At 43.8% G+C, this 15,879-nt stretch overlaps 1 protein-coding gene across 1 annotated transcript in view; it reads left to right on the forward strand.

Moving 5' to 3' along the window:
• Positions 1-3,000: 3,000 nt before the first annotated feature.
• Positions 3,001-15,879, forward strand: part of LOC106589856 (Na(+)/H(+) exchange regulatory cofactor NHE-RF1) — a 34,512-nt gene continuing 21,633 nt past the window's right edge. The window contains exon 1 of the mRNA XM_014180253.2: positions 3,001-3,733. Within this exon, the coding sequence (XP_014035728.1) occupies positions 3,302-3,733 (432 nt within the window). The 5' untranslated portion in view covers positions 3,001-3,301. The remainder of the gene's footprint in view (positions 3,734-15,879) is intronic.

The raw sequence follows: 15,879 nt of genomic DNA on the forward strand, positions 1-15,879 counted from the left end.
TAATCTTATTAAATACTTTTTTCTTTACATAGTTGAATGTGCTGACAACAAAATCACACAAAAATAATCAATGGAAATCCAATTTATCAACCCATGGAGGTCTGGATTTGGAGTCACACTCAAAATTAAAGTGGAAAACTACACTACAGGCTGATCCAACTTTGATGTAATGTCCTTAAAACAACTCAAAATGAGGCTCAGTAGTGTGTGTGGCCTCCACGTGCCCGTATGACCTCCCTACAACACCTGGGCATGCTCCTGATGAGGTGGCGGATGGTCTCCTGAGGGATCTCCTCCCAGACCTGGACTAAAGCATTCGCCAACTCCTGGACAGTCTGTAGTGCAACGTGTCGTTGGTGGATGGAGCGAGACATGATGTCCCAGATGTGCTCAATTGGGTTCAGGTCTGGGGAACGGGCGGGCCAGTCCATAGCATCAATGCCTTCCTCTTGCAGGAACAGCTGACACACTCCAGCCACATGAGGTCAGCATTGTCTTGCATTAGGAGGAACCCAGGGCCAACCGCACCAGCATATGGTCTCACAAGGGGTCTGAGGATCTCATCTCGGTACCTAATGGCAGTCAGGCTACCTCTGGCGAGCACATGGAGGGCTGTGCGGCCCCCCAAAGAAATGCCACCCTACACCATGACTGACCCACCGCCAAACCGGTCATGCTGGAGGATGTTGCAGGCAGCAGAACATTCTCCACGGCGTCTCCAGACTCTGTCACGTCTGTCACGTGCTCAGTGTGAACCTGCTTTCATCTGTGAAGAGCACAGGGCGCCAGTGGCGAATTTGCCAATCTTGGTGTTCTCTGGCAAATGCCAAACGTCCTGCACGGTGTTGGGCTGTAAGCACAACCCCCACCTGTGGATGTCGGGCCCTCATACCACCCTCATGAAGTCTGTTTCTGACCGTTTGAGCAGACACATGCACATTTGTGGCCTGCTGGAGGTCATTTTGCAGGGCTCTGGCAGTGCTCCTCCTGCTCCTCCTTGCACAAAGGCGGCGGTAGTGCTCCTGCTGCTGGGTTGTTGCCCTCCTACGGCCTCCTCCACGTCTCCTGATGTACTGGCCTGTCTCCTGGTAGCGCCTCCATGCTCTGGACACTACGCTGACAGACACAGCAAACCTTCTTGCCACAGCTCGCATTGATGTGCCATCCTGGATGAGCTGCACTACCTGAGCCACTTGTGTGGGTTGTAGACTCTGTCTCATGCTACCACTAGAGTGAAAGCACCGCCAGCATTCAAAAGTGACCAAAACATCAACCAGGAAGCATAGGAACTGAGAAGTGGTCCGTGGTCCCCACCTGCAGAACCACTCCTTTATTGAGGGTGTCTTGCTAACTGCCTATAATTTCCACCTGTTGTCTATTCCATTTGCACAATAGCATGTGAAATTTATTGTCAATCAGTGTTGCTTCCTAAGTGGACAGTTTGATTTCACAGAAGTGTGATTGACTTGGAGTTACATTGTGTTGTTTAAGTGTTCCCTTTATTTTTTTGAGCAGTGTATATATATGTGTGTGTGTGTGTGTGCTTATTATTTGATAAAATATTGATTTTACTGCTATAGCCCAAATAAACGCATTGAATAACACATTCATCAATTGCAAAACAGACAGTCCAAAAATAAATCATATGGGGTAAGTTTTCAAGTGTCAGGTAGCAGAGCTCTACACTGGAGTCATTGCAAATCAAACTGTGCCACTTGTACCCTACCTTGAGCTGCCGCAAACAGATATTTAAATAGCCTATAACTTCAATTTAGGCGATTGCTATTGTAGCTTTGTGTTATCATGCAATTAATGACCATGTTTAAATTAAATTGGAAGCAATTGTGGTCATGGTCACAGCTCTATCGCAATTGCCAATCAAAGTACATTAGATTGATGGTAACAGTCAGTCATATTAGGCTACATGTAAACAAAAAACTGGCTGTTGTTGACAAACATATTCAGTTCATGTCCATGGCATATTAATAACATTTGGTTGAAATTACGACCCCGTCCTCAGTAGCCAATTCCAGCATTAGCCTAGGCCTACAGGCGATTGGGCAACACGAGCACTCTTAGTTCGAAATCGCATCGCTATTCACAACACTATTCATGATGAATAAATGAGTCTGTCAATTTCAACTAAGCAAGATATAGGACCTATCAGGGGGACCTATCAGGGGCTAGGCTACTTGTTCTAAGCAAAAGCAAACCATGGCAAAGTTTAATTACAATCATAAACCCGGATTTTAGTCAGCAGCCCAGGTCTATTGAAATGAAAAGTCAATCAAGCAAATAGGCCTAGCTATTTGCATTATCCATTCAACGATTTGTTGTCTTAACATCTGGCACATAATACGGCACAATTGCAAGAACATAACATTAGGCCATTTAAAAAAAAAAAATTACGTTTGTCCAAATGTTTCTTGCACAGAGATTTCGAGATCCTCTGTCCAACTTTCATCACCCAAACTCTGTCGGATTTATCTCTAGTTATGCACATGCGCAAACGGGATTTATTTCCAATCATAGATAGCGTTGGTGGAAACGGATCAGGGCCCTGAAACCGATAGCGATGGAATCTAGGCTTAAAATGGTTTAGGGAAACCGGGCCCTGGAGAGTTTAATAAAGGCAAATTAAATTTTATCTTGCGACATACGGAAATCCCTTTATTAAGTTACATTGGCTCGCAAGAATTATTATTTTGACGGAAAACTGAATTTTGCGTTTTACATCGACATTCCTTCCTAATTCGCTCAATAACGTTATGGAAAAAAGGCTATGACAGTGTCTAGCATCTAGATATGTGACAAGTAATAGCCTAGGCCAGAGTCACGGATTTAGAAATAAATACATGTATGGCTCTGGCGTAGGGAAATTTAAAGGCCGTCCATTGGCTGTCGGATAAACTCAACGACAGCGTTTTCCTAAAGGAGATTACTGATTGGTCTTGTCAGCTGTCAGACTACAACCCTTCACCATCAACTTCAGATCAAGTTAAAAACAAAGCCCAGGAGATTTGAGCACACAAGGAAGAGTACTTCTGTGGGTGTGTCTGACTACGTGCTTTCCACAAATAGTTACTAGATCGCAACATAGTTTCGAGGAGGACGGTACCAGAGACTCAAGTCAAATAATACGTTCTGTTTTGACACAAAGTAAACTTGTGAGAGCGACCGAAAGTTCGAAGTAGTTAGTCGGTCAGTTTCATTTCTGAGATTGTTTGTTGTCCACTTTTACTTTCTTTGTTGTGAAGTTTTTGGACGTTATCTGTGATAATATTTGATCAGCGGCAACATTATGTCAAACCTCCGGCCTAGATGTTGTATTTTAGGAAAGGGTTCGAATGGCTACGGCTTCCATCTGCACGGTGAGAAAGGGAAGACCGGACAGTTTATCCGGCTGGTAGAACCAGACTCTCCCGCCGCCACCGCCGGTCTCTTAGCTGGGGACCGACTGACGTTCGTTAACGGGGACAACGTGGAGGGCGAGAGCCACCAGCAGGTCGTTGCCCGGATACGAGCCACCGTGGGCAGCCTCGAGCTGATCGTGGTAGACGCTGAGACCGCGGAGGTACTGAAGAAGCACAACTTGGAGTGCCGTAAAGAGTATGTCACGGAGGGCATCCCGTTACCGGGCAGCAAGTCGGGCCATGGGGATGCAGCGGAGAGCGAGGCTACATCGGCAGAGAACGGAAACGTCTCCCTACAGAGGCTAAGTGTGAGCGCTAAGGTAAAAGCGATTTCCGAAGTTTCCTATCTAGATTCATTTCACAGAATATTACATTTTATGTAGGCAATTTTCATACGCCTAGTCATAGGATGTATTGGAGAGCTGACCAGGGTCAACCACTGTCTGTCAACACACGTGAACAACAATATACAGTACCAGTCAAAAGTTTGGACACACCTACTCATTCAAGGGTTTTTCTTTATTTTTTTACTATTTTCTACATTGTCAAAGTTCTTAATTTTTCGGATTGACTGACCTTCATATCTTAAAGTAATGATGGACTGTTTTTTTCTCTTTGCTTATTTGAGCTGTTCTTGCCATAATATGGACTCGGTCTTTTTAACAAATAGGGATATCTTCTCTATACTACCCCTACCATGTCACAATACAACTGATTGGCTCAAACGCATTAAGAAGGAAAGAGATTCCACAAATACAATTAACAAGGCAAACCTGTTAATTTAAATGCGTTCCAGGTGACTACCTCATGAAGCTGGTTGAGAGAATGCCAAGAGTGTGCAAAGCTGTCATCAAGGCAAAGGGTGGCTACTTTGAAGAATCTCAAATATATTTTGATTTGTGTAACACTTTTTTTTTGTTTACTACATGATTCCATATGTGTTAATTCATAGTTTTGATGTTTTCACTATTACATTTCAATGTAGAAAATAGTAAAAATGAAGAAAAACACTTGAATGAGTAGGTGTGTCCAAACTTTTGACTGGTACTGTATATGTAGGCTACATCCTACCCTAAACTCCATATGTAATGTTCTAGACATTTGCTGAGACTTGCTTTTCTCTTTTTTATTTTTTAATTGTACCTCTGTATTGTGTATAGAAGCATTAAACAGACACACATGCCTACAGGGCAGTTATTCTGTTAACCCTTTATGCTTGTGAAAATTGGCCTATGGATAGGGACAAATTTGAATGTTTAACATAATAAATCTAAAAAGCATATGCATGACCATGGTAGCAATTGAAAGAGAACACTTTGGTAGATGTGAACATTTGGTCTTATAATTTCCCCATGACTGAATTCAAACATTACACTGTTGATTTTCTGTGGATTTTACATTGACTATACTTTTCACAGCATTTGTCCATAACGAAAACTGAAAATACTCTGGATACATTCAGTTACATAATAAGAATATTCTTGGCAAGTTTGGTTTAGGTGCAAAATAAGAAACAATTATTACAAGAGTTTGAGCGTGAGGTCTAACTGGTGTCTCCAATTGGGATGGACACACACCTCTCCAGACTGGGCACAGTTCATACAGAATTTAAATGTACTTTTATGACTCAAGGAAAGAGCCTTCAACTATAAGGTCCTTTTTTTTATCTCTCCTAGCTTTGCCGTTGAGGAACTGAAGCAAACACATTTGTAGTTTGTTTGTTTGGAACACAGCCCTGCATCCCCACCTTTACACAAGTACTGTTGTTTAGGCAATCCAGAAACATTCCATTATAACTCACCACCTGGGTAAGGTGGGCATCATTTGAAAGCTTATTATATTGCCAAATCCAATCATAGTGTTAGGCTTTTAATATGGAAATGTGAAGTGCACATTTTAGACTCGCAGGTTTGTTGTTGTTTGACATCAAGGCGGTATTTATTATAATCCTCAACATCTCGGCTTTCAGAACACATAGATTCCAGCGTTCCCCTCTCCCATGCTGCCCTGTACACATCGGGACATATTTCATTAAGCTCCATGTCATCTTCACGGAGTCTTGCACCGCTACTGAGCGGACAGTGTTGTTAACGCAAGATGATGGTGAACCTGTCTCGTCAGAGATCGCATTTATTTAGGCAGATCGCAAAATATGACGTTTTCATTTAAGACCGGAGACATATATATATATATATTTGTTTCGGGTGATAATAAAACATGTTTTGTTTACTTACTTTTAACTCTACTTGTTACGCTAACTTTATAGCTAGTCAAGCTAGCTTGCAGAACAGCTACAGTAGCTAGCTAAAGGCTAGGTTGAAGATACTACTGTAACTAGCAACCTCCACCATCATAATAATAATATCATCAAAAACAAATGTCATTACCATCACAATAGATTTAAACGGGAGGCAACAGTCATATAATTGGTTTAACTGCCAATGTGTATTATTTAACATTACTATTAAAATAGTATTCACTTATAGGTAATTGTTTACAAGTTGCTAGCTATCCCATAAAGCCATCACAGAAGATGAAAATATTTGGTTTTGGTCACTGCCTTTTCTTCAACAGACTTTGTCTGTACTGAAGACTACGCAAAGTGTGGAGTGTCTTACTCGCAACTGAGCCTTCAACCGCAAGGGGGCAGTGCGATTCCGCTCAGTTGTGGACATCCCCATTGAAATGAATGACATCCGGCGTAACGTAATGTGGACGAGGCATTAGACAACAAAAACATTTGTAAAAGTAGCTCAATTAGCGGGAGGAATGGGGGCATCTTTTTGCTAGGCTTGGTACACACGTTTAGAACAGCTGTCAGTTGAATCCCATACAGCACTGTAGAGTGAAGAGCCTGAGCTCTGACGTCTTATTTTATTTATTTAATATATATGTGTGTATATATGTGTGTGTTCCCTTTAATTTTTTTTGAGCATGCTCAAAAAAATAAAGGGAACACTTAAACAACACAACGTAACTCCCAGTCAATCACACTTCTGTGAAATCAAACTGTCCACTTAGGAAGCAACACTGATTGACAATAAATTTCACATGCTGTTGTGCAAATGGAATAGACAACAGGTGGAAATTATAGGCAATTAGCAAGACACCCCCAATTAAGGAGTGGTTCTGCAGGTGGGGACCACAGACCACTCCTCAGTTCCTATGCTTCCTGGCTGATGTTTTGGTCACTTTTGAATGCTGGCGGTGCTTTCACTCTAGTGGTAGCATGAGACGGAGTCTACAACCCACACAAGTGGCTCAGGTAGTGCAGCTCATCCAGGATGGCACATCAATGCGAGCTGTGGCAAGAAGGTTTGCTGTGTCTGTCAGCTTAGTGTCCAGAGCATGGAGGCGCTACCAGGAGACAGGCCAGTACATCAGGAGACGTGGAGGAGGCCGTAGGAGGGCAACAACCCAGCAGCAGGAGCGCTACCGCCGCCTTTGTGCAAGGAGGAGCAGGAGGAGCACTGCCAGAGCCCTGCAAAATGACCTCCAGCAGGCCACAAATGTGCATGTGTCTGCTCAAACGGTCAGAAACAGACTCTGAGGGCCCGACGTCCACAGGTGGGGGTTGTGCTTACAGCCCTGCAAGAGGAAGGCATTGATGCTATGGACTGGCCCGCCCGTTCCCCAGACCTGAATCCAATTGAGCACATCTGGGACATCATGTCTCGCTCCATCCACCAACGCCACATTGCACCACAGACTGTCCAGGAGTTGGCGGATGCTTTAGTCCAGGTCTGGGAGGAGATCCCTCAGGAGACCATCCGCCACCTCATCAGGAGCATGCCCAGGCGTTGTAGGGAGGTCATACAGGCATGTGGAGGCCACACACACTACTGAGCCTCATTTTGAGTTGTTTTAAGGACATTACATCAAAGTTGGATCAGCCTGTAGTGTGATTTTCCACTTTAATTTTGAGTGACTCCAAATCCAGACCTCCATGGGTTGATAAATTGGATTTCCATTGATTATTTTTGTGTTATTTTGTTGTCAGCACATTCAACTATGTAAAGAAAAAAGTATTTAATAAGATTATTTCATTCATTCAGATCTAGGATGTGTTGTTTAAGTGTTCCCTTTATTTTTTTGAGCAGTAATATATATATATATATATATATATAGGTTGAACACGATTTGGTAACTGATAAGTGCCTAAATTGGAACTCAGTGGCTGTACAGTAACACACGTATGTGTGTGTGTGTAATATATATATATATATATACACACACACACATACGTGTGTTACTGTACAGCCACTGAGTTCCAATTTAGGCACTCAGTGGCAACAAAATCACACAAAAATAATCAATGGAAATCCAATTTATCAACCCATGGAGGTCTGGATTCGGAGTCACGCTCAAAATTAAAGTGGAAAATCACAAAATCAGGCCATCGAGCTAGAGAAGCCTGTCTGCTTATTGTCTCAATAAGGGATGTGATCAGCACAACATAGGAAATAAGGGCCGCATTCATAAAGTGTCTCAGAGTAGGAATGCTCATCTAGGATCAGGTCCTCCATGTTATCTTATTCAATATTATATAAATGGCGTATTAAATGATCCCAGATCAGACTAGTACTCTGAGATGCTTTCTGAATATGGGCCCAGCACAAAATGTCTAGCGATCCATTTGTAAGCCAGAGAGCTCCTGTTTTTTTCAAAGTCAGGAATATCAGGAATTCCTCATTTAATCAGAAAAAAAAACATTTCTCTGAGAAAGTGATAGCTGAGCTCTAACATACAGACTCCTCTATCCCTCTGTAACACACCTCATCAGCCTCATACTGCTGGTTATGAAATGCTTTTTTCATGTGGTATTTAATCCGTGGGTGTGTAGTGGTTGGTTAGTTAGGCAAAACGTGCAACGTCTTCATGTAACTTTGTTAGACAGTGCAAGGTCTGCCCTCTGATATTTAGCTATTGTGCAACACAAATGGAAAATAAAAAAATTCCGATCTCTCTCGGCCTCGCCTTGATGTGTAGCTAGTGTTTCCCCTGAGTCATAGGGAACGTACCAATTGACACACTAGTCATGTAGGGAAAAGTGTGGCAATTTGGGACAAACACAAAAGGTCTCCTAAATAGGTCTCAACGAGGGCCTTGAGTGGTTCCTTATCACATGATCTGAACAGGACAAGCTCTCTTCGTCCTTTCTCGCTCTCTCCCTGCACCTATCCGGTGTATATGACGATACAAAATATTATTATTATTATTATTATTATTATTATTACTCATTCACTCATTCAGCTTCTTTAGGGAAGGAGTATTTCCTGGTCTGGTCACCATGATTGGTCTGTTTCTGTTTGTTGCCGGTCGTATTCTGTTCCGACCTTAAAGACTGAGTGGAAAGCGAAACGGTGGTCTGTGGGAGTAGTGCACTATGGAGGGGATACAGTGCCATTTGGGATGTAGCTCATGTCTCCCACCACTAATGCACTGCTACCCTTCACTAATCTTCTGGGTTCAAGTGACGGGGGCCACAGAAAGGTCTTGTCTCTCTCAAGGTGCTGCCTGCTAGTGACGGGGGCCACAGAAAGGTCTCGTCTCTCTCAAGGTGCTGCCTGCTAGCCTCCTGCATTCCTCCCTGATGGGACACTTGGCAGGACCTGGCTGATACTGGTCTAATATGCGCTGCGTCCAAAATGGCACCCTGTTGTCTACATGGTGTGCTGCTGATTACCCAGGTGTATAGGGAATATGGTGTCATTTGGGAATCAGCCATGGACTGAGAGGCAGGACTTGGCTGGTACTGGTTTGTGTCCAGTAGGGAGAAAGTGTTTTTTGAAATGAGGTATCGCCTTCTGAACTTTTTGCTAGGGTTGGGTGTGCCCTACTGAACACAACCGTTGTCTAATATGGACTGAGAGCCAGGCACAGACAGCTCCTCCTGGACTCTCAAGACTTGGCAAGCCCTCAAAGAGCTGCATATAGTCTGGGTAGGCATTTGATTAATTGTTCAGGAGTCTTATGGCTTGGGGGTAGAAGCTGTTAATGAGCCTTTTGGACCTAGACTTGGCGCTCCGGTACCTCTTGCTGTGCGGTAGCACAGAGAACAGTCTATGACTAGGGTGGCTGGAGTCTCGGACAAATTTTTGGACCTTCTTCTGACACGCCTGGTATAGAGGTCCTGGATGGCAGGAAGCTTGGTCCCAGTGATGTACTGGGCCGTACGCACTACCCTCTGTAGGATGCGGTCAGGATGCTCTCGATGGTGCAGCTGTAGAACTTTTTGAGGATGTGGGGATCCATGCCAAATCTTTTCAGTCTCTTGATGGGGAGTAGGTGTTGTCGTGTCCTCTTCAGGACTGTCTTAGTGTGTATGGACCATGATAGTTTGTTGGTGACGTGGAAATGGAAGCTCTCGACCTGCATCACTACAGCCCCGTCGATGTGAATGGGGGAGTGTTCGGTCCTCCTTTTCCTGTAGTCCACGATCAGCTCCTTCGTCTTGCTCACGTTGAGGGAGAGGTTGTTGTCCTGGCACCACACTGCCAGGTCTCTGACATCCTCCCTAAAGGCTCTCATCGTTGTCGGTGATCAGGCCTACCACTGTTGTCGTCAGCAAACTTAATGATGGTGTTGGAGTCGTGCTTGGACACGCACAGAGACTGAGTGTGTTTATTAATGGTGTCAAGTTGACCACATGGAAATTATGACCAGTAACACCTTGGAGGACCATCTCTCGGTTTCCCTGGAGACCCCAGCAGAGCAGAATGAGGCATTGTCTGTGGTGTGTTTGTCTGGAGAGAAAGAGAGGGACTGGGCCAGAGAGGAAAGCGAAGAGGACTCTCACGCCTCTCAAAGGAGACTGAGCCTGAAATACCTTACCCCTTTCTCACCACAAACACTCATAATGATCTTGTACTCAACCAGTTGTGTGTGTGTGTGAGATTAAACAGCGTTTAGCCTTTTGAAAGGAAAACCCCTCAAAGACTGGCACTCATTAGTTCTAGAGAGATGAAGTAAGGCCCTGGAAGGCAGACTGTTACACTCAGAGAGCTGTTAAGATGGAATGACCGTTAGTGATGACAGTGAAACAGCCTTTCTCCCCTTCCTCTTTCTTTGGCCAATAACATGGCCTTATGTCCTGAAATCACGAAGTGATTTACATGTCTTCACCCTGACCTTTAAGCATTACCCAGTAGCAGTAGGCAATCTCTGGCTACTCTTTTACAGGTATTTACTACTTCTTTTTTTCCCCTGAAACGTCTTGGTGTCATTCCTTCATCCTGAGTATACTGCCTCCTCCCAGTGTATGTCACAAATGCCACCCTATTCCCTACATAGTGCACTACTTTTGACCAGAGCCCTCAAAAGTAGTGCACTCGGCTATATAGGAAATCGGGTGCCATTTGAGACACAGCCCCAGTCTGTACTGGAGGACCTTAGACAGACTGAGGTAGCGACTAACTAGCTATATAACCTCCACCTCAGTCTGTCTAACTAGCTACATAACCTCCGCCTCAGTCTGTCTAACTAGCTACATAACCTTCGCCTCAGTCTGTCTAACTAGCTACATATTACCTCCGCCTCAGTCTGTCTAACTAGCTACATAACCTCCGCCTCAGTCTGTCTAACTAGCTACATAACCTCCGCCTCAGTCTGTCTAACTAGCTACATAACCTCCGCCTCAGTCTGTCTAACTAGCTACATAACCTCCGCCTCAGTCTGTCTAACTAGCTACATAACCTTCGCCTCAGTCTGACTAACTAGCTATATATTACCTCCGCCTCAGTCTGTCTAACTAGCTACATAACCTCCGCCTCAGTCTGACTAACTAGCTATATATTACCTCCGCCTCAGTCTGTCTAACTAGCTACATAACCTCCGCCTCAGTCTGTCTAACTAGCTACATAACCTCCGCCTCAGTCTGTCTAACTAGCTACATAACCTCCGCCTCAGTCTGTCTAACTAGCTACATAACCTCCGCCTCAGTCTGTCTAACTAGCTACATAACCTCCGCCTCAGTCTGTCTAACTAGCTACATAACCTCCGCCTCAGTCTGTCTAACTAGCTACATAACCTCCGCCTCAGTCTGTCTAACTAGCTATATATAACCTCCGCCTCAGTCTGTCTACGTATTTAGTGCACTACTTTTGACCAGGGCCTATCAAGCTCTGGTCAAAAGTAGTACTCTATGGGTATAGCCTTGTTCAGTGTGATATTTCAAAATGGCTCTCATCACATAATCGTGGGTGTTGTCAAGTGTAATGGACTGTTCTTCTCCATTGATCTGGGTGTAGTGCCATTGAGTTGCCCTTATACCTATGTAACTACACTTTTATAACTGCAGTTATAGCAGTTACAGCATTGTTACAACATTGTGTTAAAGACAGCTTTGGCGACTACTCAGTATTTTAAAAACCCTTTGGGCTGGATGTATCAATGTGTTGTTCATTTAAGCAATAATGCACCTCGAGGGGTGTGGTATATGGCCAATATACCACGGCTAAGGGCAGTTCTTAAGCACGACACAACGTGGAGTGCCTGGATACAGCCCTTAGCCGTGGTATATTGGCCATATATCACAAACCCCCGAGGTGCCTTATTGCTATTATAAACTGGTTACTAACGTAATTAGAGCAGTAAAAATAAATGATTTGTCATACCCGTGGTATACAGTCTCATAAACCACGTCATTGGTATATGGAAGGGCCATAGAGTTAGCCAATCAGCATTCAGAGCTCGAACCACCCAGTTTATAAACATGCATAATCTATGAGCAGAAATACTGTCTTACCTCAATTAGCCATGACATCATTAGTTTGAAAGCGACTGTTTTTATGGAAGCTGTGCTGTGCCATTTTCTTTCCTACATTTTCACCCACGTGGGCCAGTTCCCTAGCAATTTGAGTTCAACCAATGAGCTTCAGGCCCTCGCCATTTGAGTGACAGCTAGCAAGAGGCGGAGGCGACGTCGTGGTGCACATATAGTATGTGACGTTGTTCGCAATTTTCAGGGACCATTTTTGGCCCATGAGGGCTACATTCAGAACTACTGGCTAAAAAGTATTCAAGGGTACGGGAGAATCTCTTTCACATGCATTTCCATAATGGCACAAGGAGTCTTGCAGTGGTAGCCATGGATTTCAATGTGTAGCAGTGAAGTTGAACTTGATTCAGACCCCCGCTTTCTCCACCTCCTCTTAGTCCTGTCTTGCCTTCTATTGCCAAGGCGACACAGATTTGCCACACTGTCTAACCTGTTACCACAGAGATCCTGATTTGGGTCACCATAACAACTAGTACTCACAAGCCCTTGGATGATCTTGACATCATCTCACAGAGCTCTTTGCTGCTCTGGGTTGTTTACTGGGCTGACTGCCAACATAGTTTGTGAAGATCAATACCTTATGGCTCAAAGTAGGGCTGGGCGATATGGCAAATCAATCATCACGATATCTATATATTTTTTCATTCGATAACGATAATTATCAAGGTATTAATCAAATAATGTTTAAAAGGTGCATATCTGCTTCAGACTCAAGAATGCCCAATGCCTGAACAAACTGTAGCCTAGTGGTTAGAGCGTTGGGCCAGTAACCGAAAGGTTGCTAGATCGAATCCCTGAGCTGACAAGGTACAAATCTGTTGTTCTGCCCCTGAACAAGGCAGTTAACCCACTGTTCCCTGGTAGGCCGTCATTGTAAGTAAGAATTTGTTCTTAACTGACTTGCCTAGTTAAATAAAGCTAAAAAAAAATATATATGTTATGCGAGCTACACATAAAATTATACTTTAAGGAAAATTGTTCCATGTTTGCGGCCAGGGAGCACGTACCTGGGGTCAATTAAATTGATAAGCCTCTTGAAACCTTCCTTTTCGACTGCTATTTGGTAGCATGTCCTTAGCAATGCAATGCATAATAGCATTTGTGATGACTTTGTGTTTTCGATGTTTGCTCGTAGGGCATAAAATGCTGTCAGTGTTGACTGCTTCGGGCAAACATCCCTAGATTGGCTGGTGCTTGAGGGGCATTTATCAATACCGTGGCGCAAACTCAAACTTCCTGTATGTTCCAAAGAGTGATTTTGCTTCAGATGTTGAAAAAGGTTTGTCTTATTACCAGACTTCGTAGCCACCTGTCTACGGCACAATTTGCACCAAGCATTGCTCTGCTCTTTGTCGGACTTCAAAAAGCCAAACCACTTCCAAATTACTGAAACAGTTTAATCATTTTTATCAATCATTTCTTGGTTGGAAGCTGCTCCTTCTCCATGGCTATCACTGCCACTGTTTTCACCTACATCCCTCATTTAGTTGTTAATAGTGGCTCCTACATCCCTCATTTAGTGGTTAATAGTGGCTCGCTCCTACATCCCTCATTTAGTGGTTAATAGTGGCTCGCTCCTACATCCCTCATTTAGTGGTTAATAGTGGCTCGCTCCTACATCCCTCATTTAGTGGTTAATAGTGGCTCGCTCCTACATCCCTCATTTAGTGGTTAATAGTGGCTCGCTCCTACATCCCTCATTTAGTGGTTAATAGTGGCTCGCTCCTACATCCCTCATTTAGTGGTTAATAGTGGCTCGCTCCTACATCCCTCATTTAGTGGTTAATAGTGGCTCCTCCATCACTCGAAGTGGTTTTTAGTGGGCGTATACCTCTCCACCTGCATATTGTCACTTCTCCGCACGTTCCTGCTGCGTCAGAGGTGAAATGGACTGCTGTACCTAATTATTCTATATCGACATTATCGAAAATGAATCTAAAATTTTTATATCGTTATTGAGGGAAGTAATTACCTCAATAATTATTGATCTTGATTTATCGCCCAGCCCTAGCTCAAAGCTTTCCCCCCAGGCTGTTTTGTTACTCATATAACAACCTCAAATCATGTGATTTTATTACTCATTGATTTGTGTAATGGTGTGTGTTTTGTTATTAAACTTCGAGGCCCTCCATTTAAGACCCTTCCATTAACCCAGGCTCACCTTTGGTTGTCTGACTGGTTCTCTCTCTACTAGAGATAAAGAGAGTGAATACAGCAGTTTAATACATCTGTTTAATGGTGAGGAGACTGTCAGGTCTTAAACAGCCAGAAAAAAACCCTGTGAACGAACCTGGAAAAAGGACTTCTGATGACATGACAGGGATGAGAACTGCATTATGAGAGTGGGGCCTTGTATGAGTAAGTGAATTGATTCTCTGTTATGAGAGATGCTTTGTCTCTGAGCTTCAGGCTCTGTATGCTCCTCCTCTGTAATCATTCAGAACCAACACAGCTAAGTTGAGCTTCTACACTGTGTGTGTGTGTGTGTGTGTGTGTGTGTGTGTGTGTGTGTGTGTGTGTGTGTGTCAAGAGGCGTGTGGTTTGCTGGCAATCTCTGTGTGCAGAGATTCCAAGCCCAATAGAGAGCACAGTAGGTTAGGCCATGGTGTAAGTCTTACCATGCTGCTTGCTAGAGATGCTTTGGTCCATAGGGGATGCCTTACCTTTGTATCGGACTGTACAGACTACCGTTTGAGTGGTCAATCTTCATTATATTCTCTACAGGTTGGAAGCCAACTCAGAACCCTGTATGAAGACAGATAGTTCATGAAGAGCCATGTAGCTACCGGTATCTGAGGTTTAGACTGGTGCTGTATCATCAGTCTATCTGAGGAAACCACGTCCTGTGTGTTGCCATGGCGCCAGGCCACACAGCACTGTCACCGTTGACAACAGTGCCAGACTAGAACAACCAGAACAGGAAAGAAAAGATGTGAGACAGCCAGTGTTTGTTCTGCTGGTTAGTAGACGGAGGAGATGGAAGTCATTTATATTGTGTCAGAGAACACGACTCTCTGACTGTGTGGGTAAGCAGATCAGAAATGAGTCACAACAAAGGAAGACAAGGGACGATTGTTCATGGTTCTAAACAGAAACCTTTTAAGGAAGATAAAGTTCATGGCAGTTCATATTATTGTGTCTATCATATAGTAAAACATGTCTTTATGGAGTTCTTTCACGAAAGCCTGTTTCTCTGGTAAACTTCAGACTTGGTTTCAGAGAGAGAGGGAGACTGATGTGAAGCCATAGTAATGTTGTGGTCATGTAGCTCAGCCATGGGCTGTTCTTGTTTGCCGCGTTATGTTGTCCCTTTTGACCAGAGCAGAGGTGAAAGGCCCTTCTATAACCAGCAGCACTGCTCTGTTCACATTCAATCAACCATTAGCCCATGCCCCACACCTGCCACACCCGTCTGTCTGTCCATCAGATGTGTTGATGCTGACTCACTATTCATGTTCAAACACAATCATTGTTCTGTAATGAGATGTTATCAGGTGCTGACAGATAAGATGTTTTTGGATGACTGACTGCTGTGTCTAGTTACTGTGTTCATCCAGTGTGTTGCAATATTGTTGGTGAAGCTAGGGTTTTCCTATGGGTGACCCCCAAATGGCACCCTGTTACCTACACAGTGCCCTATGGGCCCTAGTTAAAAGTAGTGCACTATATAGGGAATATGATGCCATT

This window comes from Salmo salar, chromosome ssa28 (assembly GCF_905237065.1).
Source record: "Salmo salar chromosome ssa28, Ssal_v3.1, whole genome shotgun sequence".
Taxonomy (NCBI): Eukaryota; Metazoa; Chordata; class Actinopteri; order Salmoniformes; family Salmonidae; genus Salmo; species Salmo salar.